The sequence below is a fragment of the Rhipicephalus microplus genome, chromosome X (assembly GCF_043290135.1).
Source record: "Rhipicephalus microplus isolate Deutch F79 chromosome X, USDA_Rmic, whole genome shotgun sequence".
NCBI lineage: Eukaryota > Metazoa > Arthropoda > Arachnida > Ixodida > Ixodidae > Rhipicephalus > Rhipicephalus microplus.
This window is the reverse complement of record NC_134710.1, coordinates 50,759,720-50,784,356: the sequence shown is the minus strand read 5'-3', so window position 1 is coordinate 50,784,356 and position 24,637 is coordinate 50,759,720. Positions and strand designations below refer to the sequence as shown.

At 49.8% G+C, this 24,637-nt stretch overlaps 2 protein-coding genes across 2 annotated transcripts; one reads left to right on the top strand and one right to left on the bottom strand.

Annotated features, from left to right (window-relative positions):
* Window positions 1-407: 407 nt before the first annotated feature.
* Window positions 408-24,637, bottom strand: LOC142775209 (protein argonaute-4-like). Its single transcript, XM_075876552.1, has 8 exons — window positions 24,404-24,637; window positions 17,374-17,951; window positions 6,906-7,709; window positions 5,802-6,364; window positions 3,574-4,240; window positions 2,946-3,173; window positions 1,973-2,310; window positions 408-552 (listed from the first exon to the last, which is right to left on the bottom strand). The coding sequence occupies exons 1-7, from the start codon at window positions 24,414-24,416 to the stop codon at window positions 1,999-2,001; spliced, it is 3,165 nt and encodes a 1,054-aa protein (XP_075732667.1). The 5' UTR covers window positions 24,417-24,637; the 3' UTR covers window positions 408-552; window positions 1,973-1,998.
* On the top strand, window positions 10,632-12,475 carry LOC119174333 (uncharacterized). The gene is made up of 4 exons (XM_075876559.1): window positions 10,632-11,716; window positions 11,942-12,130; window positions 12,208-12,316; window positions 12,382-12,475. The coding sequence occupies exons 1-4, from the start codon at window positions 10,987-10,989 to the stop codon at window positions 12,452-12,454; spliced, it is 1,101 nt and encodes a 366-aa protein (XP_075732674.1). The 5' UTR covers window positions 10,632-10,986; the 3' UTR covers window positions 12,455-12,475.

Genomic DNA, 24,637 nt, shown 5'->3' with positions numbered 1-24,637 from the left:
GGGGCACGGGCCCGGTACCTCTGGCAACGCCCCTGCTTTAACGCCACATTCTCCCCGACATGGCACCGTTGCCTGGAGCGATTGGCAAGTGGAACACATTTGTGGGGTTTAACGTCCCAAAACCACCATATAATTATGAGAGACGCCGTAGTGGAGGGCTCCGGAAATTTTGACCACCTGAAGTTCTTTAACGTGCACCGAAATCTGAGCAGCACCTCCATCGGAAATGCAGCCGCCGCAGCCGGAAATCGATCCCACGACCTGCGGGTCAGCAGCCGAGCAGCTTAGCTACTTGACCACCGCAGCAGGGCGCAAGTGGAACAAGAGTGCAGGTAGGAGTACGAACAAAAACGACAGCAGGTGCAGTAGCCTTTAAAATATTGTACTAAGCATACAAAGAACGAACATTATCAAAAGAACACTTTTTTTATTTTCAACGCAAAAGAGACTTGTTGAAGGACAACAAAAACAAAACCCGCCAAAACGCTCAAGAAAAAAAAGGAGGCGGGCTCCAGATGAACGTCTCGGACGGAGAAGTTCTGAAAAAAAATCCTGAAAGAAAGCAGGAAAACATGAAATTAATGCATAGTCAAACTACTCTCTGGCGAAAACGGCGGTGACAAAAATCTTGCCGGCTAAACGCAGTTGGCGATCGACGAATTGTTAATAACACTAAATGCTCAAAGGAAAACATATAGGTCAATCAGCTCCCATCGCAATTTTTACTTCAGATTTTTTTTCTAAGTGCGTTGACGTCCTGATAATAATTCGGCACACGATTCCGTACTACTGGCGAGGTAAAAGGGATCCGAGAAAAGCCTCGCCTTGGTAGCTATCACTCCACTGCGACGAAGTTTCGTCCCAAGATATAGAAATGCCCCTTCAATAATAGGCTGATAGACAAGATGTATGCCTGGGTGGATATAGCCACACTCAATCAACGACCGCGGCACTGACGCCTTCTGTGGGTGTATCTGGGAACCGAAGAGCTACAGACCCGACCAGTTTCAGAAGAGGTGCGCTGTTGAATGCAAGAACGCTCCCAAATCGTTAAGAAACAATCGGGGAGCGTCAGCTTTATTTTCAAATTACGCGCATTAATCCCCGTGCGTGAAGTCAGAAATTATATGTGAGGTTTAACATCCCAAAACCATCATATGATTATGACAGACGCCGTAGTGGATAGCTTCGGAAATTTCGAGCACCTGGGGTTCGTTTAACGTGCACCCAAATCTGAGCACACGGGCGTACATTTCCGCCTCCATTGGAAATGCAGCCGCCGCCGCCGGGATTCGATCCCGCGACCTGCGGGTCAGCAGCCAAGTACCTTATCCACTAGACCACCGCGGTGGGGTAAGTCAAAAATTTCAAAATATATTTTTCACGCTTTCGCGACATTAGCTTGATGAAGTTTTCCAATCCTTCGTATGCCGGGTCGATGGCGAGACATATTACAATTTTCAATTTTATCGATTAAAAGCTATATTAAACCTAGTAAACACCTTCAGTGTTCATGACGTCGTAGTGCAGAAAAAATAAAGGCAGCGTTTTCATTTCATTCATTTTTTCCCCAACATTTTTTCGCTTAGTAAGCATCGTGTTGTGCACAAAAGTGGCGTTTTCGGGATTGGAAAATTGTACTATACTAATACGGGGGAATAGTGGATCAGGGAATAAGCCGGGGTTACTGGGATATCAGTTGAAATAAGAATAAATGAACATAGACCGGGCACGTAAAGTGCGTAGGCAGGATTAACCACTGGTCAATAACTGGATTCCCAGAGAAGGCAAGCGGATGAGGGAAAGACAAAAGTTAGGTGGGCAGATGAGACCAGAAAGATTTGGGATATCAAGTGGGGAGTATCAAGCACAGGACTGAGTTGACCGGCGGAACGTGGGAGAGGCGTTTGTCCTGCAGTGGCCGGCTGATGATGATGATCAATACGGGTAAAAAATCGTAGCGTCCACCAACCTGATCCGGGAACCCGAGGACGACGGTCATACGAAGTACATGGCCGTCTGCAGGTTGTTGAGAACCTTGACGGCCTGCACGTACTGGCTGGTGGTGATCGAGTCGGCCGAGGCGCCGGACGAGTTACTGCTCGAGCTGGAGACGTCAACCTTGCTGATCACGTGGTTCTTGGCGCGGTGCGCGGCCAGGTGGGCGTAGTACACCGGAGCCGGGATGCTGACGCTGCGCGAGCAGCGGGCGTACGTGTGGCAGAGGTAGAAGCTGAGCTTCTGCAGGTCGTCCGCCGAGAAGTCGGAGTCGTCCCACACGACGTAGTAGTGGGACGGCTTGCTCGTGCCCTGCGTCGGTGCGTAAAAAAAGGAAATGACAAGATTGCAAAAAGACTCGGGGAAAAGTTGGTCGCGTGTCTGCCTGCTGCGATGCAAAGGTCCTCGTCGAGAGACTACAGTCTTCTGTTTAGAGAGATTGCACGTACGAGATATGGGCGACACCTGGCAGTTATGTCAAGAAAAGGAAGTTTCTGTGAAGCGGTGGAGCACTGGCAGAGCTGTGTTATTTTTTTAGCAAAGCGTAATGAATAAAGGAAATAAACGAACTGCTTCATAGTTACGTACTGATGTTGCGCCTCAATCGTGTTACACCTCAACAAAACCAAGATGGCTGGGCGTTCAGCAAGTGGGCATGGAAGTCTCACAAGAAAAACTAATAAAACGGCGATAATTGGGAGACTAACCGCACGAGGTACGTTGTAGGGCGTGAACCTGGGGTTCTTTAAAGTAAGCTAAATTGCGTGACCTTGGCCGGGAATCGTTTTGCCCATTATCGTATTGGAGCCTTGGAGTTTGCAGCGCGACACCTTAGAGGCAGCTTAGCTACGACGGAGGGCCTAACCACGACTGTAGCGATTATTGTATACGGTATATCATTTTCTTACTGCGTGGGACTATGCGCACTAATAATCGCGCTCGTATACCTGTATGCCGAAGTGGCTGCACAAGAAGAAATCGAAGTCCAGCGGGTGAGTGACCACGGAGTCGACGGTGGTGCCGGGCGGGACGTTTTTGCACTTGCCGACACCGTCACGGTCGTTGGCGGGCATGAACCGGGTGTGGTGTCGCTTCTGCACGACGATGAAAGTAAGGGCCGGCTCGTACGTCTCGTTGGGAGACATCTCCTGGCAGGCAAGCCGGATGGCGCTCACCTGTGGTTACGCACAGAGAGGGACGACAGACAGGTCTGTGAATGGCCGACAGAAAGGTGGGAAAAGGAGGGTTTGTTTGCCGGGCTAGATGGTTAAAAGACCGAAGTCATTCCGATTACACTGCAGAGCAAACAGCAGCCATATCAATTACAAAGATCAGGCCCTGGCATGACGCCGACGACAGCCGTATCGATTACGAAACGAGGGCATGAGGCCAAACAGGCGTGCAAGAAAGAAAATAGAAGCGCGAGCACCGTGCAGGCATAAGTATCATGCAGGTGGCAGCCTTATTACGAGTTACACAGTAAATTATGTCATGGGCCAGCTGCAGCCATGTCGATTACGATGCGAAAAGTACCAACGAGCATTGTTTCAGGCGGCCACAGCCACGCGCGCTCACCTCCCGGTTGCGGACCTCCATGAACTGTCCCTCGCTCACTCCGTCCCGATAGAAGATGATGCGCTCAGGCTTGTGTTTGGTGGCCCGGTAAAAGGCCTTGAGCAGTTCCTTCATCATGTCCTTCAGGTCTCTGATTATCTCCACCCGAGACGTGGCCGTCGAGTCCTCCATCTGGACCCGAATAGAAGAGTGGAACCTGGAAGGGATCGAGTCCAGGCTGCCGACGCAGGCGGCGATGGAGGGGCGGTGCTTGTCCCCGGGCGCCGGGTGAGTGACGTCTGCACCGATAATGATGATGGGCTTCAGGAAGATAGCCGGCTTCTCCTGGGACAGGAGGCTGTTGTTGGTGCCGCCCAGCTTGGCGTTCATCTTCTGGCACAGGTTGGTGACCAGCGCCGGGTTGCACTTCTTGACGACGTTATTGTCCATGACACACTGGGTGCGCAGGCCGATCTCTGTCTCGGCCACCTGCTTGATCTCGGCGTAGTTCGTGCTCTTGGTCAGGACGATGACCATCTCGATGTTGGGGACCTTGCGCTGCTCCTCAAGCAGCGTGGTGCGGATCGGCGTGCGGTTCGTGTCGGACGAGCTGATGTCCACCGGCTGCTCGATGCGCATGCCGAGCTCGTTGCCCGTGCGCACCAGCAACTTGACAAAATTGTCCAGACTGCACAAATAGATGGGGATGTATCCCATGATTTGGCGGTGGCTCAAAGCCTACTTAGCTAGAGGGCAATTACTTGCCATGATTTCGGCTTCCAGAACAATGAAAAAGTTAGCTAGACTGCACGGATCGATGGGGGATTTATCCCAGGATTGGGCGGCGGGTCACTCCCTCTAGCTAGTGGAAGTTTCCTGCCATGGTTTTGGCTACTAGAACAATTAGAGAACTACCCGAAAATGCCACCCTTGCTTGATTCCTCTTAATATGGTTGTCAAACAGCAGTGGTTTCATTTCAAAACAAGATTCGCGAAAGAATATTTCACATGCCGGAGAAGAGCAATACCATCGGTACAGACAGAGTGTTGCAACACCTCCCCCGGGTCAACTGGGAGTTTTGAAGCGTGCACCGGCTACGAGTGGCAGCGAGAAATCGGCAGAAGCCGACGACATCGTATCTGGCACTTCCGCCGTCAGCAGCACCAAACACTTTTACTACATATACAGTGTTAGTGCCATTCACCACCATTGCATAGTCATGGACCAGCGGGCCTCCAACATGCTATCCTCCACCGAACTTGCATTGAGGTACTGCCCAGCCCTGCTGCGTAGATAATTCTATTTAAAATGACCTAACCGAGTCTTGCAGACGTCTGTGAGTTGCCGTCCTCGCCAGGACTTGAATTACAGATGTGTGTGAAAATTTGCCTTTATAAAAATGGGCCGAATCTGCATGTTAAACTGCAAATGTCGTCAAAGGACGATAGTCATGCACCTGGTAAGAGTGCACAAAACGTTTATTTGATGTTCTGCGCAAGAAAATCAGTGAATGGTATTCTGGAGGCGCTGCGTTAGAGTGCCTCGAGCGTGTAGCGAAGGCGAACAAGCACATCGAGGCACGTTAGACACGAGGCAGTTATCTTCAAAAATGAAGGCATGCACGCCCGCGGAGAAATATGCGTGCCAGTCTCGGTGGTGATAAGGTGTAGAACGCAAAAATATGCGCGCCAGTCTCGGTGGTGATAAGGTGTAGAACGCAAAGCAACGGGTAGGTGCCTCCATCGTGTCGTCGTAGCAAAGCGTTGGAAACACCCTTTTGAGCATCACATTGCACTGTCAGCACAGCACGATAAACGCTACAGTCTTTAGAGTGACGTGTGTGCCTCTTCTAGTGTAAAGGCAGACATACAAAACATTGACAAGTTGTTATGGCGCCTCAGATATGCGCAATAATTACTTCTTATATGACAATCGCATAACTATGAACGCTAAAGCTTGAGCAATATTTGTGGACACTGCGGATGTGGTTGGCCGTTTGGTGCCGTTTGAGGTATCATTAAGGGCGCACAAACAGACAATTGTACAGACAGACAGACAGACATTAAAATTTTTCTGTCGGAGGTCCCCAAGAAAGACTATCGTCTTTTAAAAAATGGTACCTTCGATGAGCTAATGTCATCATGACTGGGCAGGCTGAGGGAAGTATGCGGCAGATTTGGAACCACTTCCGTATGCTCGCATTTGCCCGTGAGCTCTTAAGGTAAAGGCAAACTACAAAGAAACCTACCTGTCCCGCTGAGCAAAGCGGCTCAGGTTGAGCAGCGTCCAGCGCGTCAGTGAGGCCGCCTTGAAGAAGTGTTTGCCGCGCAGCTCCCATGTGCCCTCACGAGGCTTGGTCACAGCGTTGTTCTCGAATACCAGGGAAGGCGGCTCGAGCACCCGCCCTTTCAGCTGAGTCGGCTCGGTGCTGATCTTAATGTTGAACTCGCGCAGACACTGGTCGTTACTGCCGACCAGGTCCCGGACGGACTGCCGAATCTCGTTGAAGCGCTTGGCCGGAGGCTGAGCGGTTCGCTTGATCATCTCCGAGGTCTGGTTCTCGTTCAATTTCTTCCGGCAGTGCTGGCCTTCGACGATTTCGCACACCTCGAGGGGCAGGTAGACGGGGTGCGCGAGGTTTCCGACCTGAATGCAGGGCAGGTTCGGATAAACTAGGCGGCCATAGCGGTTCTGGAAATAGTCGGCCACCGAGCAACGGGAGCCGTCCTCCATGTCGAATAACAGCCTCTTGGCGGGCTCCTTGGTGACCCGGACTACCTTGTACTTCCGAGGGTAGGGCAGGTGGGTCACCTAATGAGTAGTAATTGAGTACAAGAAACGCAAAAGGGGACCACACCATGTCGCCATGCTCGTTATTTTTGTTTATGGGCTTGAAAACAATCATGCCAAAATCACGCTTTCAAAAAATTTAAGCAGAGTCGCTAACGACGTCACGAATGTTGGTCAAATAGCTGGAATATGGTGGCGTCAAGTTGCCATTACATAGCTAGACCTTGCTCTACAGCATTTTCACCGACATCTGCCTACAACAAAATCTTAAGTCTTTTTTTTAAATTCCGTAACAACTGTAGATTCTGCATACTGCCACTGCAAAAAGCAAAGCTCGTAGGTACCATTTCTACATATTGTAAAAGCATATTCGTAGGATATCCCAGTTCCTCTGAGGCTTTGGATATCCATCTATACCCATTCATCGATAACCATTCGTCATTATGCTTCTGTTATTTACACATCTACTCGATATCTACCTCGAAAAGGGGAGAAAACACGACAGTGGGGTCAAAATCTCCTTGACCACCCACAAGCTCCATTAATACAGCGGTGTACTCACCTTGATACGCAGACCCTTGAGTTCCTTGTTGAGCCGAACATTTTGAAAGTCCCGGAGGTCGCGGAAGTCGGCCGCGGTCATCTCGCGGCGTCCGTCGCTCAAGATCTTGCACATGAACGATATGACCGGCTGCGGCTCGTAGAACGCGGTGGCCGACATGTCCACGTTCAGCATGGGCTTCCACTGAGCCGGTCGCACGCTGGTGTAGTAGCCGAACCACACTTCGCGACCGCCCCCCAGAGAGTGCGCCTGGTTCGGAAGCGGCGGCTTGAAGAAGGACCGGCCGACGGGAGTCAATCTGATGGAAGGGCCGTGACGCAGGACAATGTCGACGGCTTGCAGGACCTCCTGCGGGACGGTGTTGACCTTGTTCTCGAAGACTGCGTGCAGGGCGTCCAGGTTCACGGTGGCCGCGTACTGGATCTTGACGACAAACTTCTGCACCCTCTGGTCTTCCTCGAGCTCTACCGCGAAGGTCCGCTCGCGGAACTTGAGCTCCCGACGCGTGTACAGGTTCTTTCGGCCGTCAAATGCCGGCACGCAGTTCTTCAAGTCTAGGCGGTACTTCTTGACTAGCTGTTCGATGACAAGTCTATTGATCTTTGTGCTAATGCAGCGGTACTTGCGCTTCTCGGGTATCTTCGCCTCTTTGTTGTTCTCGGAGAAGATCTCCACGTCATAGTGATACACGTTGCCCGCCGGAATCTCGACGGAAAAGTGGTTGGCCATGAGCTGGATGGGGCGGCCGAGCTTTCCCTGGGCGGGTCGACGCGGGAAGTGGGACGGTAGTGTCTTCTGAATCTCCTGCGGGATCGTCAGACGACGGGAGCGACGGAAGTTTGTAGTGACCGGCATGCATACGATTACTTTGCAAATAAGCGAGCAGTGCACGTGGTCGCCCACAGGATATTCTCGTGGGGGGGGGGGGGTGCAATCCAGTCAGCATATCAGATGGTGGAGGGGATCTTGCGTGAGGGCAAGTGCTGGGTGAGGCTTGTGGGGGTGCTGACATCCCCCCCTGTAAAGTTTTCTGCGCCGCATGGCGCACGTGTCTCGCCCCAAGGCTTTATTTCGGGGGTGACCACCGCCGGGCGATAGATGGCGTTGTGTTCGCTTTGAGTACCACTGTTGGTAGAGTGGTAGCGCCGGCGGTGGCCCCTGGCGGAAGGCAGGCCTTGGTGGTGGGCGAGAGTTGAGCGAGCCTCTTCTGCGTGTGGCGGCTGCCGCGAACGGTTGTCTGTAGCGTGGGTCCCCGGTGCTCGGCAACGTGGGCTTCGCGCCGGGGTCCCACGTGGAAAGTCAGGCGTTGGCGACGCCACCTTGGGTATGTGTTAGTGTGTGTTTATCATGTTATTGTGGGTTTAGTGTGTCACTGCGTTATGTTGTTTGTATGGTAGCGTGTTAATCAAAATTGATGTATATTCGGCGGACGATATCGTCGTCTAAATTAGTTAATAAATGTATGCATGTTGGGTGCTGTACCGACCGCGTCTACGGTGTCCGTTCACTCCAAGAGCGTGGCGTGGCGATGCGCTCGTTCACCTCGCGGAGACCCCACACTGGCTGCCCAACGTGGAGCTCTTGGAGTATCGGATGACAGTTTTTGCGGTTCGATACAGGGATTTTGTTAGAGCCGGAGTAGAGTAGGCTTAGGGGGGCTTCTTTGCTAGCGTCGGTGGTGTGCTTTGTTGAGAAGCGAGGAGATTGGTTTTGTAACGTGTTTGAATTTGTCGGCAGGTTGACTTTCTATTCATTTTTTTTGCTCGCAAGTGTTGATATATTGTGTTGTTGTTAGTTTTCAAAAACGTTGTTGAATTAGGACGGGAGCCATGCGGTCCGCATCCTGGGGTGAGCAAGGACTAGAGCACGTGGTTTGTAGGCCAGGCCCGAAGCGAGTGAGTACGGAAGCCTCGTGGGTGGTCCGATTTTCTGTAAATAGCTTCTTCTATACTTTGGGCTCAGGGAGCCGGGCGTCGTTGCTGTCTGGTATGACCGACTCTATACGCACGACGTCGTGGGTCTTGGCGGAAGCGTGTATACGCACGACGCGACTGACGCGCCACGACACGCCACGCGGCAACTTCAGAAAACGGAAAGCGCCCTCGCTACTCTCGCTGCTCAGTGCACGTCCACGTGCGTATTCATGCTTTCATCGAGCGGCCGTGCACAGGCGCCTCGCTTTGTTGTTCTAGTGGCCGCAGTGTGGTGAACGGCATGGGATTCAAAGTTGGGGCACGGTTTAGTTGTTTTAGCGATTTTGATCGCGCCTTTAGGGAATACCAGCTCCAAAACAATACTCTTTTCGTAGCAAAAGCGACAAAGACAGTGGACGTCGTCAATTCGCGGCTAAGTGTCGGACTTGAACGTCTGCAAAAGAAGCTCAAGTACGCAAACGCGACGTATGTGTGTAAACACGCCGGGGAACGGAGGTGCACTGCTACTGGTGTACGACCTCAGCAAAGGTGAGCTGCAATCCATCTATCCTTTCTTAACTTGTACACTTTAACAATGAGCTAACCTCTTGGGTTACGTTTCCAGTAGTTACGAATAGAAAAAAAAATGTGCGCAGGACCATGAAGCAAGGGTGTCCCGCGACCGTTGTCATCGCAGCACGTCGGACCAGCCAGCAGTTAGAGATACCAAAGATTGACTGCAACCACAACCACGAAGTGAACAAGGAAATTTTCCAGCTGTATCCGGAAAACCGCCGGCTTACGCACCATGAAAAGGAATATGTCCTTCCTTTGCTTGACCTCAATGTGTTGCCCAATGTCATAGCTGGGAAGCTAGCAGAAAAGACGGGTAAGGACATGTGTTTTTTCCCTCTTTTTGCGACGCATTGATTGCCTTAATTTTCGCACTTCCCGTCTTATTTTTCTCAGAGTGCTCAATTATGACTTCCGAATATTTTTTCCTGTTTTGTCAGTGCATGCTATTCATGCATGTCTTTCTTTCCTGGCTTTTACCAACAGGAAAGGTGGTAACAACGCAGGATCTGCACAATGTCAAGCGAAATTGTCACGGCCGAGACGAAGCTGAACAACTTCTTCAGGAGATAGAGAAGTGTCGTCAGCAGCATCGGGCAAAGATAATTCCTATCACAGATGAAAATGAGGAGCTGCAAATTTTGTTTATTCAAACGCCACACATGCAGCAAGCATATAAGTCCTTCCCAGCGGTGGTGTTGCTTGATGCAACATATAGGACAAACAAGTTAAAGATGCCACTTTTTGTATTTGTCGTGCAAGATGGGTGTGGAGAAAGCCAAGTAATTGCTTATGCTTTTGTTGCTTCTGAGCAGTGTCACCACGTCACTGAAATGCTCAACCTCTTCGTGAAGGAAAACCCTTGTTCTGAAAATACTGGCGTCATAGTCGTGGACAAGGACTTCACCGAAATTAGTGCAATTCGTAGCGCTTTCCCATCTACTCCATCAATACAGTTGTGCCAGTTTCATGTGATGAAAGCGTTCAGAACAGCAGCTAGCCACTTAGCACGTTCCGCTGAAGAACGTGACAAAATGGTGACCACATTCAATGAAATGCTGCACGCCCCTAATTCAAGCAAATTTGAAGATGCACAGTCTGAGTTCACAAGGTTTGCAAGCAAAGACTCAATAGAGTACCTCGAGAAGAATTGGCTCTCAATTAAGAACATGTGGGTTCGCCACATCTGCGACCAAGAGTTCACTTGTGGAGCCAACACAACTAACAGAGTTAAAGCGCACAATGGTTTCATAAAAACGGCATTGTCATCATCAACAAAGCTTCATGATGCTGTAAGGAAACTGCTAGATTTATCAAGCAGTATTGAAAGAAAGTCGGCCCACTCAGCAACATTGCTGAAGACATGCATCTTCTACAACCATTCTAGCAATAATAAAATTGAAGAGGCATGTGCTAAAGTGCTGACCCCGTTTGCTTGTGGAGTAATTAGAAAGCAGTTCAGCAAACTTGCAGAAAATGATATTGAAGTGAAGAAAACAAAAGAAAAATTGTACCATGTTACATTTTCAAATGGAGAAAGGTGGCATGATATTTCCATTGAAAGTCACTCGTGCAGCTGCACCTTCTCTTCCAAAATGGGGTTGCCTTGCCGGCACTTGTTGGCCGTGTACGTCAAATACGACATTGAGCCTGACTTGGACAAAGCAGTACGAAGCCGCTGGTTCAAACGGTACCAGGCCGCATTCTTGCCAAATCAGCAAGCCGCTGCTGAGAACAGCACCCCCACAGACCAACTCCGAATACTTTCGATGCCTGGCCAAAATTTTGAAAAAATGAACCGTAATCAGCGATACAATTTTGCTATGCGGACACTCAAGTCACTTGCTGACACGTTGGCCGATTGTCAACCTGGTATCTTTGCACAACGACTCAGGTTCTTGGAGGATTTGAATAGCACTTGGCTCAAAGGAGGTGAAGAGAACAAAAGGGACTGCTCTATAAATTTAGCCACCAGCAGTAACAGTGAGTGTGACACACAAGCAGCTGAAAATCCTCATAGTCAAGCCGTTGAAGTGGAAAGCATGCAGAAGAAACCTGAGGAAGCTGAAAATTCGGGTCAAGCCATTGAGCTGGAAAACATGCAGGAGAAAGCTGAAGAACCCGACAATCCTGGTCAACCCGTTGTAGTAAAAAACGTGCAGGAGAAAGCTGAGGAAACAGGGAAAAGCTGTCCAATAAAGCTTCCAGTGGTGAAAAGCAGAGGACGTCCTGCCAAGCGCATTCGCCAAAGAACAATGAAGAGGAAGAGACAAGGAGAAGGTCCTGTGCCTTTCAAGGATTTATCTCCGAGGTCTCAAGAAAAGTGTAAGAAAATATGCCTTTTGCAAGCGTTCTGGAAGTGTGCAATCATTACTTGCTTGGAATGGAACAGAAAACGATTCTAGTGATGATTTTTTGTCAGATGCATAATTTTTAAGAACTTTTAAACATGCACTAGCTACGTCCCTCAGGAAAGGTTAATCTGAGGAAATGTTCTTTATTGGCATGGCTTGTCATGCTTGTGCATTATGTGCTGGATATTTTTTTCAGTGATCCTAACTGGCATTGCTGGCCAGGAGGCTGCAGCACGTGTTTTGAATGAAGGGGGAATTCTCGATGAGAGTGATATTGAAGTGCGCCCCGAGGAGTTGGCGAGCGCCCTCCTAGACCACCGGGTATCATTGCCAAAGCTGAAGAAATACTTCACCGCAGAGGCATGGCTGTTGCTCTCATCATCCCGTAAGAACCTATCTCTTTCTGGTCGTTTATCATTGTTTTGTGACTGCCATGCATGAGCAACTGTTCCTTGTCTGCAGTTGCTGTGAAAAAAAAAGGAGACATATGGAGCTGTGCACAATGCAAGAAAAAGGATGATGGCGAAATAAAAATGGTTTTGTGTGATCAGTGCTTGGAATGGTTTCACTGGTAAGTATAGGATGGCATAAGGTCATAATTTATGTTCTTACATGCTTTTCTCCATTATATTACAGGCCGTGTGCTTCAGTGAAGAAGGAGGACCTAAAGCGTCACTGGTTCTGTATGAAGTGTTGCAGTCACACATAGATACTTCCTGGAGCAATAAACGCATGCTTTTTTTTTTCTTTTTGCACTTATGCTGTTTTGTTTTGCTGCTGAATAGACGGTAGGCAGTCTTCGGTAGTGCAGTGCCTTGTCAGCTCGAAACTGCAGTACTACTACGGGTCCGTCCGCTCTGTTGCAAAAGTTCAGGAGAGCTTAGTATATCTCATACGCCCCCGCGCATGAGATGAGGGAATCGCGAGAGACCAAGGTGACTGAAGTGTTTGACGCATGTTGCGTCCTGTCTATTTCAGTTCTCACCCAGGAAGCACATCAGCGTTAGGTTACTTTTTTTGTGTAGCGTGAAAGTTTAAATAGGGAGACCCTGAGAAAAAGGGAAGGGGGGGGGGGTAATTTGACACAGCAGGATGAGAAATTTACTACAGTAAATTATTTCTAAACTTTTATATCTTGTCATCTATGAAACAGGGAAATAGAGTAACTGATACAAGTGTAAGTTGAAATACATGTAACTGTAATATGCTCCAACATGAAACTGTTTCCACGGTGAGGACAGCCAGCGTGTGAACAGCGCGGCTAGCTGACTTTTTCTGAAGCTCGGAGTGCTTGCTGCCAACACATGCTCAAACAGGATGGCCAGATGTATATGAACTGAAGGCACTGCTGAACAATAATAGGGTGTTCACCCTATTAGCGTTGTCAAAGACCTCCATTTCCACTGCAAGCTGGTTTCTTCCAACGAGGACAACTTTTCATGGCAATGAAGGGAAAGCTACGGGGGCGGAGCTTCTGCACATGTACAGCCGCCCAAATCTTTTTAACTATCGTGCGCGAACGCCGACTTTGTGCGTTAGCGCCGTACGACGGAGCCAAGTTGCAAACGGCGAGAGTAAGCGCAGTCCCCTGACGCGCGCACATGGGCATATCGTCTGCTCGGCTGTTCCTTCGTGAGAACGTCACCCTGCATTAACTTAGTTCAGAAGAACAGGCAGCGCGTCTGGCTCGTATCTTAATATTCCGAAGATTAGCAAGCAACCGAGAAAATGAAATCCGCAGATACGTCACACGCCCCCGCGCATGGGATAAGCTGACAAATGTGGATCGTTCATTTGTTATCTGGCGACGCAAACGCTTTTTTTTTAAAGTTTTCTCTCGCCTTATTTGGAACATGGCTCCGTCGTATGGCGTTGACGCACAAAAAGGTCGGCGCTCGCGCACGAGATTTGGATAGTTATAGATTTGGGAGTCTGTATATCTCACTAGTGTGTGCTGCGTCCTGTCTCAAAGAGGGCTACATGTAGAAAATAAAAGAGTTGTTCTGATAACTTACCTAGAAATACGGTGGCATTTGCGGGACTACATTATTTACGATAGGATACGCGCGATTTGACTCTGCAGCCTTCGCTTCAATGCCAAGAAAAAGTTGTCCGCGGGTATAGTGGTCTACCCCATTGAAAACTGCTGCTCTTTGCATGCGCAATTACGTGCAGAGCGATAAGGTGAGCAAGGTGCAGCACACGCTCTCGTTTGCATTAAAACATCGTACTGTTCACAGCTGTAGGGCCCGTTACTTTGGCAACATCCACTAAACAGTTGTCACACGCGCGGCGACCGAACAGACACGCGCAGACTACTCGGAAGCATGCATCGGTAGTCCGATCCGGAAGGTTTCAGCAACTGCCGCGTGGCGCGTCAGTCGCGTCGTGCGTATACACGCTTCCGCCAAGACCCACGACGTCGTGCGTATAGAGTCGGTCGTCTGGTATTGCGGCTCGACGCCGAGGCGTCGTGACACCGCCCGGGGCGGTGGACGCCGATCGCTCGGTAAGCTGCTGTGTGCGGCGAGCGATAGGACAACTTCACAGAGTGGACGTCTCCTCTGCGCCTAGGCTGGGTGCTGGGTGGATGCCGGTTGTTGCCGAGCGACTCATTAGGCCTAATGCTCTGCGCAGCCGCCTGTCGCACGTGGCACAACTAGGTGAATCGTGGCGTTGAGGTGTTGCGCTCTGCTTCCCTCACTTTTTTTTTCTTGTGAGCACGAGTTAGGAAAAGTGATTTTTGTTTTATTTTGATGGGCGTCTCGGCCGCCACCGATGTATTAGCTAGCAGTACTGACCAACGTACCACGTGGACGAAAAGCTCAAAGCTCCCTTCCCGAGGACCTGCTCGATTGTTTTCTTTCAATTTTGTTGTTGTTGTTATTGATGTATTCAGCGGGGAGGGATGTCATCCACGGCCGGCTGTCCTGCACAATGTCAGCGTCGCTGGCCAGGAATGCGGTCCTGAGGTCGGGCGATGGAGATGCCTGGGACCTGCGCAACTGCTTGCAGTCCGGCGCCCGGGCGAGTGCTGGTCGCAATTGGAAGACGTGTTGGCGCTAGCGACGGATCGTCACGCCGACGGCAACGTTGCTGTTGCGGGGCTGGTACTGAGGTCAAACCTAGCCGGACAGTGCAGCAGTGTCGACCAGTGGTGGTGTCGTGGTGCAAGGACATTATGGTCGTGCGCTATCATTTTTTTTGTTAAAGCTTGTGTAGCTAATTTTTGATTTCGGGATATGGTTTGATTTAAGGTTGGGGGAATGTGGGCGTGCTGACACCCCCCCCCCCCTGTAGAGTTGTCTCGCCCCAAGGCTTTATTTCGGTGGTGACCACCGCCGGGCGATAGATGACGTTGTTTCGCTTTGAGTACCACTGTTGGTAGAGTGGTAGCGCCGGCGGTGGCCCCTGGCGGAAGGCGGGCCTTGGTGGTGGGCGAGAGTTGAGCGAGCCTCTTCTGCGCATGGCGGCTGCCGCCAACGGTTGTCTGTAGCGTGGGTCCCCGGTGCTCGGCACCGCGGACTTCGCGCCGGGGTCCCACGTGGAAAGTCAGGCGTTGGCGACGCCGCCTTGGGTATGTGTTAGTGTGTGTTTATCATGTTATTGTGTGTTTAGTGTGTCACTGCGTTATGTTGTTTGTATGGTAGCGTGTTAATCAATATTGTCGTCTAAATTAGTTAATAAATGTGTGCATGTTGGGTGCTTTGAACCGACCGCGTCTGCGGCGTCCGTTCACTCCAATAGCGTGCCGTGGCGATGCGCTCGTTCGCCTCGTGGAGACCCCACAGGCTTGAGGGGGGACAAGTTTCCCGTTTTCACCAACCCTGTCCTGCCAACGCGCATGGCACTACATTATAAACAGGGCGTGGGCGTAACATAACTTACTTGCCCCCCGCTATCCCTTCATGCTTAGGTTCCTACCGGCAACATTTTGCCTCCGGAACGATAATCGGGACTAATTGCCGTTGATCGCGCAGCCGGTGTAGGCCTCCATTTTCTTCATAACTTGGAAGATTTACACTGTATGTCTAAGTGCATTTGCCAGGCATCTTTCAGCGGACGCAACACACCTTTCACCTCCAGTCCGAACCGCCATCGTTATTGAGCGGTGCACTCCTAAACCAGGTGCAACCAAAGCGTTAGGACGAACATGACTGCCGAAAACGAGCGTTGGCCAGCGACGTTCATCGATAGCTTTCATCGATGGTTTTCAGTACTTATACCCGAAGAAGGAAAATCTAGTGACCTTAGTCGGGACAAGCGTAGAGAAAGCAATGGCAGCACACAACAAATCTCGGTAACACACTTAAAAGACAGTTTTTGTAGCGATATATTCGCCAGGCAGTGAACTCCCTTAAAGGGGTCCCGCAACACCTTTTCAAGAAGCCATAAAACGGACTCTAAAGGATCTTATTGCCTCACGAGTTCACCACCGCACAAATTTTCAGAATTCTCACAGTTCGAGCGGACAATTATTGCACGGTGCGATCAGCAATTTCTCATCTCTCGTCCCGATAAAAGCGCTCACAAGTTCCCTGCAGAAAGTCAACGCTATGTGCGATTGTCGAGCGCAGATTCTTGCGAATCCAAAAGTAGCGCCCACGTTCTGAACCCGTTGTGTGTCCTCATGAACTTTAGAAGTGGTCATGTCAGAAGAATTTTACTTGAAGGCTTTCTTGCGTTTTGGAACTGCGAGCTGCCTAGTGATTTTGGCCCATTTTAATGTGACTCTATGATACCGGAAAAATAATTCTCCCTTCCGGGTATGGTAAGCTGCAAATGGCGGAAGAAATGGTGCAATTGTGCCTCGTACGGATGAAGTTTTCATCTCTAAGTTACAAAGGCTCCACGGCACCACGGAATAACCATCATTGAGTGCGAAAAACATGGCTTTACTGCCGCAAGGAGTTGTCGCCCACATAGAATTTATCAAGCAGCTGCGCTTCTATTTGCTTTAGATTCATGTCCTTAAGCTTCGACACACAGAGTGCGTGCTGATTCGGCACCGTCTTTGAGAGCCACGCTAAACCAATTTCGTAGGCTTAGCGTGTCGCGATGGGTGCTTACAATATAAATCTCGGGGTGCATAAAATACGCATTTGTTAGCTTTTCCTAATCCTCGATAGTCCGCACTATCTTAGAGATGTCCGATTGAGGACACGTTATTTGGTTTCACGCTACGAGAAGAAAAAGTTTTTGGTTAGTTTCAATACTTAGGTATTAGGGCAATTCTTACTTTCTTTCCGATCCCATTAAATTTTGGTGCACAAAATAAGATCGCAGTTGAGAGCTTTAGAATACCGTACGCAAAGCTTGCGGGCGTAGTTTTAGCCTTTGTCACAGAACGGGAGCCTACACGAGGTAATCTTATGCGACGCAGCGCTAGCGCAATACATTGCGTTGTTCTTAGAACTATCTAATAAGATTAGAGTTCCTTTGCTACAGTACTATTACGAAACTATACTTACCTGTAGACGGAGCTCGTGTGGTTAATCTATTCTCATCTGTAGCTTGCGACGCGAATGCAAAGCTTTGCTTAGCGCTGTTCTACAACTCTCAATGCACTTGCAGTTTCACCAGCGGCAGACTTCTTTCTGGGCGTAACTATTACAAAACTATGCTCACTTGTAGGCGGAGCTCGTCGCTGGACCTCTGCCTGGGTCCGCATATGCCGTTTGGGAGCATGTCACCGGGCACCTGGGGCAGTGGCGGGGAGGCATGTATTGACCCCTCCTCAGTGGGAGGCACGCAGCAGGGCCCGTTGGCTATGGCGCCAACGACAGCGCCGTGGGTCACGCCGTTGATGGCCAGTGTAGGCGGCACAATAGCAGCAGCCGTGGCGTTAGGCTGGAGCTGCGCTGAGAACGGCGGCACTGCCGCCGCGACGCCGACCTTCTTCGAGATGACTTGTGCGAACGATGGCTGAGTGGGGGCGCCGTTAGCGTAGTGGACCTGTCCGTTGGCGTGGGGGACCCGTCCGTTGGCGTTGGGGACCCGTCCGTTGGCGTGGGGGACCTGTCCGTTGGCGTGGGAAACCTCTCCGTTGTCGTGGGGGACCTGGCCGTTGGCGTGGGGGACCTGGCCATTGGCGTGGTGGACCTGGCCGTTGGCGTGGGGGACCTGGCCGTTGGTGGCTCCTGCCACCGAGACGACCGCCGGTCGCCCCACGGTGCGAAGCTCGGAGGCGGTGCACTCCGCAGCCACTGCAAGAAACACCAATTGTTTTTCCACCTATGAAGTCATCGCACTTAAAGGCAGAAAAAAAAGTTGGACACTGAAATCTTATAAGAATACGTGCAAACTTTCACAAGCGCGGCTGTGAACTTCGAGTTGTGTGTTTCTTAGCTTTAATCTACGTCATAACGATTCCGCGTGGCGTGTGAGTGGCCAAACTTTTAAAAATAAGGTTGGTACCTACGTCCACTGCAGCCCTACGGCCTCTTTCCCAGTGATTGGCGGAGAGTACGGGAGGGGGGCTTGGAGGTCGGGCATCCACCGGGCTGCATCATGAAAAGCAAAGCCCCATCCCCGCCACCCCCTCGCATGCACCCGGGGTATATTTTCAGACTTTGGCTTAGGCTTTCATCCTACGCAACCACACTGTTGGCCACCCTGTCGTGAAGGTATTCTAGAGGGAACTTTTTATGCCCGTTCCTTTTCCTTTCATGATACTAAAATTGGAATTGTAGAGTAGCAATAAAAAGGTAGCCTGGCGCAGTGGTCCCTTTGAGGACGAAGTCGCAGGATGACGAAAATTGGGGCATTTGATCGGCTGTTGTGCAAAAGAGGTACGGTATTTATACGTAGGCATCAAAAAATGATTTTTTATTTAACGGATATCTATCATCAGTTTGATACTTTGAATAGGTCTTTGTCCCTTTCCCGTTTAATCTATCTATCTCTGTATCTATCTATCTATAGAAATACGCCCCGTTCCCAGTGGGAATATGAAAACTCTCCGTTTATGCTCCCAATGCTCCTCGATTACACGCGATGCTGAGCAGGTTAATCCCGGCTGCGGCAAGAATGTACACGAAAGCTTCTCATCCGTTCCTCTGGCTTAGTGTCTTACGACCCCCGCGCATGTTTACTTTTCGGGATTCCCACAGGGCCCGAGCTATTTTTTTATCTATTTGTGCTGTGGTGTCACTAGCACGTGTTTGTGTTCCTCCAGCAGCTACACCACATCGTAATACCGCCATCCCCATTGCTTCGCAATGAGATGGCAGCTCGGCCTTTCCTCCACAAGCATCTATTACTTATACCGGCGTCACTGGTCACGATCGAGACTAATTTCACTATCGCGATCGGCTGTGTTACGCAAGCTGCAGACAGGAGCCAGTGAGTGTTGGGAAATTTTATCCTGATCGAGTTCTATCACCATCAGCACTGCACAGTCGGCATTATATTGTTTGCGGGCTCTGGAAGTAAAAAGACACCATAATTACGTTAATAACAGACAAAGATAGGTGACAGGGTCGGCTCCAAGATTTCTTTTTGGTTTGTAGGGTACCCTGGGTCGAGAGGTTTGCTTGCTCTTTGGGGGGGAGGGGCGAGAAGCCGGCAGAACTTTGGGAAGCCCCAGTCCTTCCTCTACTTCCCCCCCGTCACCCCCGCTGGCACCGTCTTTGATAGGCAAACGTAACCGACAAATAATCGGTCATCAGTGCGGCAAGTGTCCTCTTCTTTGGGTAGTATAGGTAAAAAGGCTTCGGCTGAAGGGAGGGCGGAGAGACAAATCATTGATGGTGAAGAAATCGAAAGAGCAGCCTCCAATTCGCTACCTACGCAAGGGTCAAGAGAAAGGTTGAGGAAATATAGGTGGTGTTCGCGACTCTGCGAGAGTCGTCGTGTCCCGATCAACGAATTCATGCTCCCGAGATTGCTTTAAAGGCCTATCTACACGCTATCCACGCAGCTGCCGCACCGCAAGTGTCGGGGACACCTGCCGCACGCACAAGCGGAGGGCGTCGCCGATACACTGTTCCGCTCACCACTTGGGTGCGTCAGGCTTCCCGCCATGTGCGGGCAGAGCTAGGCCGCTCATGCAGCAGCCTGATTTGGATGACCTATATCATCAAAAATGATAATCGGGCAACATCTACAAGAGAGGATCGGAATCGCCTTCATGAAACTGACATCTGCTGTGTGGTGTACGAAAGAACCCGGGCAGTCTCAGTTGTAGTGACTGAGGACATTAAATGTCCAGGTCAGGTTCACTGAAGCATATGCATTGGAACATAGGCATGACCTGTGGTGTTCTTGCCATCTACCGCTACAGCGGGGACGACATGTAAATGCAGAAGCGACATTGGTGATCTACGGGTTTTCCATAGTGGGACTTATAAGTGAGCCGCGATAACTGTAAAATAAGGTATACAAGACTAGCGACGAACTCGGGAGACAGATTTTGGTATAACTGGATCTGGCTAACTAGGCCCCTTCTGGGCAGGGTTCGGCAGCTCGAGCCACTCACTCAGACTCGCACCCCGGACAATATCGCCCAATGGGAGACCACCCCGGAAATGGGGTCGTCCTCATGGAACACACTACGACCAACGGGGAAGCGCCTCTATTGTCGAGTGGCACCCGAGGGTCACGCACCGGGCGCCCGATAACGCAACATGCGGCACGGAAAACCGCAATACGATCGAGGATACGCCTTCACGGTCCAAGTTGCCTTCGTGCTGTCCATCGATTTTAAGCAAACATAGGCGAAAACGCCACACGCAGAATGGTAGCCTTCTGTCGATCCCCGGCAAGCTGGGAACCCTCGACCACTCCCGGCCGATCAAAGCGAGTGACTCAGTCCCTGTCCTAACCACGCCCTTCCGGAACCTATCGCGAGTCTTTCTAGCGAGGATACACGACCGTCGCGTTTTCCCTCAACTCGATGCAAATATCTCCAATGCCCTCACTCGCACACAAACGTACGACGCTCGGGAGCGCTGTGACGACGTCATGGCGACGGCGAAAAATTCACGTGAGCGTGGTAATCTAAGCCGCCTTTTGTCACAGCGCAACAGTGCATACGCTGCTCTTCTCTATCGGAAATACAGAGAAATGTCTTGACCTCGTAAACATTCGTACTAGTAATGCCGGCTGTCCCAGACACCACTAACAAATGCGGATCGCCATCGAAACAAAAAGAGCTTACCTCTGCCACGTCCACGAGGCTGTCTCTGAAGCAGCACGGCCTCCATCGGGATAAAAGACCGTGTTTGCGACGCCAATTTACGACGAAAGGGAGGGGGGGGGGACAACTGCCTTCGGGACCGTTCGGTGGGTGGGGGCGGCTGCCGGTGGAGTGTAGCGTGCCAGCGAGGGACCTGCTAGCACCGGTTGCGAACGAGCTCCTTCTGGACTGGGCTGAGGCTCAAGCCACGCACTTATGCTCGCAACCCAGGGGTGGGGTTGGGGGCGATCGACCAATGGGAAAACGCCAAGGGATAAGCGTGCTGTTGGGGCAGACGCTACAGCCAATGGGAAAGCGGCTCCATTGTTCAGTGGCACTCGTGAGGCGTAGCCACGCACCGCGCGCTCGATCACACAAGGCACCGCAGAGCGCCATGAGAGCACGGATGGTCACGTGGTGATGATGATGATTCCACAGCCATGGCTCGTACCCACTGAGAGGGATCGGCCAAGAATCGATGACTTAAGTAAGATTTTTTTAATATTAAAACCACCCACCAGAAAAAAAGAAAGAAAAAAGGAAAGACACCCTAGGCAGAATGAAAGGAGTGCAATAGTTGTTTGTCACTCGTTCAGATAAGACATTTATTCATTACCTTGAATAGGAATCAGCATGGTTAAACAGTGCTCTTGTGTATGTTGAAATTTTTTTGCACAAATATTAATCACGCAATTAAAAGCTTAATTCTTTTACTTTAATTAAGGTACTTGCAAACTGTATAGAAAACGTTCTCGTGGCTGAAGCCCAGATCGCAAGCACCAAAGGAAAGTATTTTTTCTATAGTTAAATTCAGCCCCAGGCTAGCGAATGGGAGGTCACGTGGATGGAGGGTTCTTCGTTGTCATCGTTGCATGCATTTAGTTGGGTAAAACTACAACGTAAACTTTCCGTATAGATATCAAAAAAAGTTCTTGACTACAAGGCCATTCCCCTGCACTGCGTATGAGCCATGGCCACTGAACCACCTCCGAGAACCAATGACTGTGAACACAGTGAACCATTATCACTGAATCAAATACAGACAGCCAAACAGACAGACAGACAGACAGACAGACAGACAGACAGACAGACAGACAGACAGACAGACAGACAGACAGATGGTCAGATGGGCGGAATCACAGACAGACAGACAGACAGACAGACAGATGGACGGGTGGACAGATAGACGGACACACAGACAGACCGACAGATGGGCGGGTGGACAGACAGACAGACAGACAGACAGACAGACAGACAGACAGATGGGCGGGCGGACAGACAGACAGTTGAACTCCACATATCGATCAATCAAACAGACAGATAGACGGGCGGAGGATTCACGGTTTACCGATAAAATGGTCCGAAGCTTCGCCCCACTCATCATCATTCACTCCGTGGATATGCTGTAATTTCTAAGAAGACGCCTTCATCTGGCACCAGATGCAAAGCTGCTGGTATACAAAATGCTTGTTATACCATGCGTTGAAGTACGCATATATTGCTTGCTTTTCGTATGCAAAGGAACTCATCGCAAGGATTGAAGTGGTGCAGAGAAAGGCAGCGAGGTTTCTTTAATAAATACAAGATAATGAATTCTCTCACTGAGTTACTAAATAGAGCTCATGTATTAACACTACAAGCAAGACTAACATTTTTTGTTTCAATCAATTCGTGGTAACAAACATCGACACGTCAAAGCTAATTTCTTTCAGTCGTGCTATAGCTTGACACGATACAGGCCCTCACAAAAACTAATTGAACACTTTTGTAATTCAAATTGATTCTCACTTCCCCCAAAACATAAGAGAACGGAACCATCTGAGTCATCCATGGTTATTATACATCGTCTATACATAATAGAATCATGTGTACATGCTAAGGAGTTTCTGTGAACTCAATTGTTTTCTTTTCTGTCTTTTTTGTATCTTATTTATTAATTTCCTTACAACTTGCATTATGTATGCCCTCCCTGCAATTATGTCCGCTAGAAAGATCGGCAGTATTGATAAATAAATAAATAAATTAACAAAATCGCACAACACCAAGCGCTTCAAACAGTGTCGTGACTAAAATCACGTAACAGCACGGGCAACAACTAATCCCGAGACAAATATCACGTAACATTACACGCAACTATAGTCCCGTTACCAATTTAACACCACGCTCAATCAGTCAAGCAGCTAAAACAATTATTACTACACAGCAACTAGTGCCGGGCCATGACTAAAGTCACGTTACACTACAAACAAGAACTATAGTCCTGTTATTAAAAACGCGCAACGCCAAGCGCAACAAGTGGTCTGGTCTCGTGACTGAAATCACGCCTAACACTATACGCAACTACTCCCGTAATCGAGTTAACACCGCGTGTCACTAGTTGCGTGACAAACCGCCTATAACATGACGCGCAAGAACTACAGTATACCGTGACAAAAATAACCAACTCATCAGGCTCCAGTAAGCAACTAACCCACCAGCAGGTCTGGTAACACGTACTAACTAGTAAGGTGAGAAACTGGCGCCACTATGCTAATAAAGGATCGATATACCTCAAGTCCCGTCTGAACAGGCAAAACTCGGAACACGTTTACCTTGCAACGCTTGCACGGAAAGCGGGAAACTAAACAAAGAAAATAACGAGAAAGCTGTAGAACCTGACGTCAAACGATTAAACCTAAACGGCAGCAGAACATCCTACGAGTCAATCATGCTTAATCATATCAACGAAGGACTAAATCCCTAACCAGCAAGCGCCGCCTGGTTCGCATAATTATATGAATGACGCGCCTCCTCATCGAAAACCAGCGAGACTCCCTGAACCAGGGTAAATCAGCGAAACTCCGCAAGCAAAACAACGAACTAAAAAAAATAACGATTGATCATATCGTGGTTTTCGAGACGTAAATCCTCAACAATTAAAAGCGATTAGCATAGATCGAGAACACGACACTGTTTGTGACAGCTCTGCAGCGCAAAATGGAACGGCTATAAAGCCACGCGCGGCGAAAGAAAAAGAAGACGCTGTGTGCGTTTCATTCCTTTAAAAAACAAACACTCGGGTCGCGTATGGTAATTGAGTTCTGAAAAGAAAAGCAGTCAGTGGAGTTCTCTGAACAGAACACGAATCGAAAGCGAGAGCGAAAGTGTTACAGCACGTTACCTGGGCTTTGCTTTCGAAGAAGAACAGGTTCCAAGGGACGCTACGTTTTCCAAATTTTTTCCGCGGGATTTCAGATAAAGAGTGTAAAAGGTGGCGTCGTTCGTACACGGACGCGAGTGAAGTCGATGCACTAAAACAGCATTTTCGGGCTCTCGACTTCTCTCTCGTGTTCGCATGCCCCGTCCCGAACATGAATGCCCACTAACTAGACCAACTCTTATGCGAAAGACAGAAGGCCCTCGCGAAAGAGATATCGCGGGGAACTTGTATGTAAACACGGGAAAGATAGCGCGTAAAAGGAGAAAATGTACGACACTCACTGCGGGGTCGCATCACGGCAACTTTCGTTGTCACGCTGTTCGTCTTCCTAGACTTGTAGTGCGAATGTACTACGGCTCGGGCTACGCTGTCCGAGAAAACGTGAGCCGGTGCTTTTCGTCGTCGTCTGTGCGTGTGCACTTGGCGATGGCAGAAGATCGAGTGGCCACTCCAATCCCACAGGTGTAGTTAGGGTAGACCTGCCGACACGCCGGAGCCCACTAACGACAAGACCG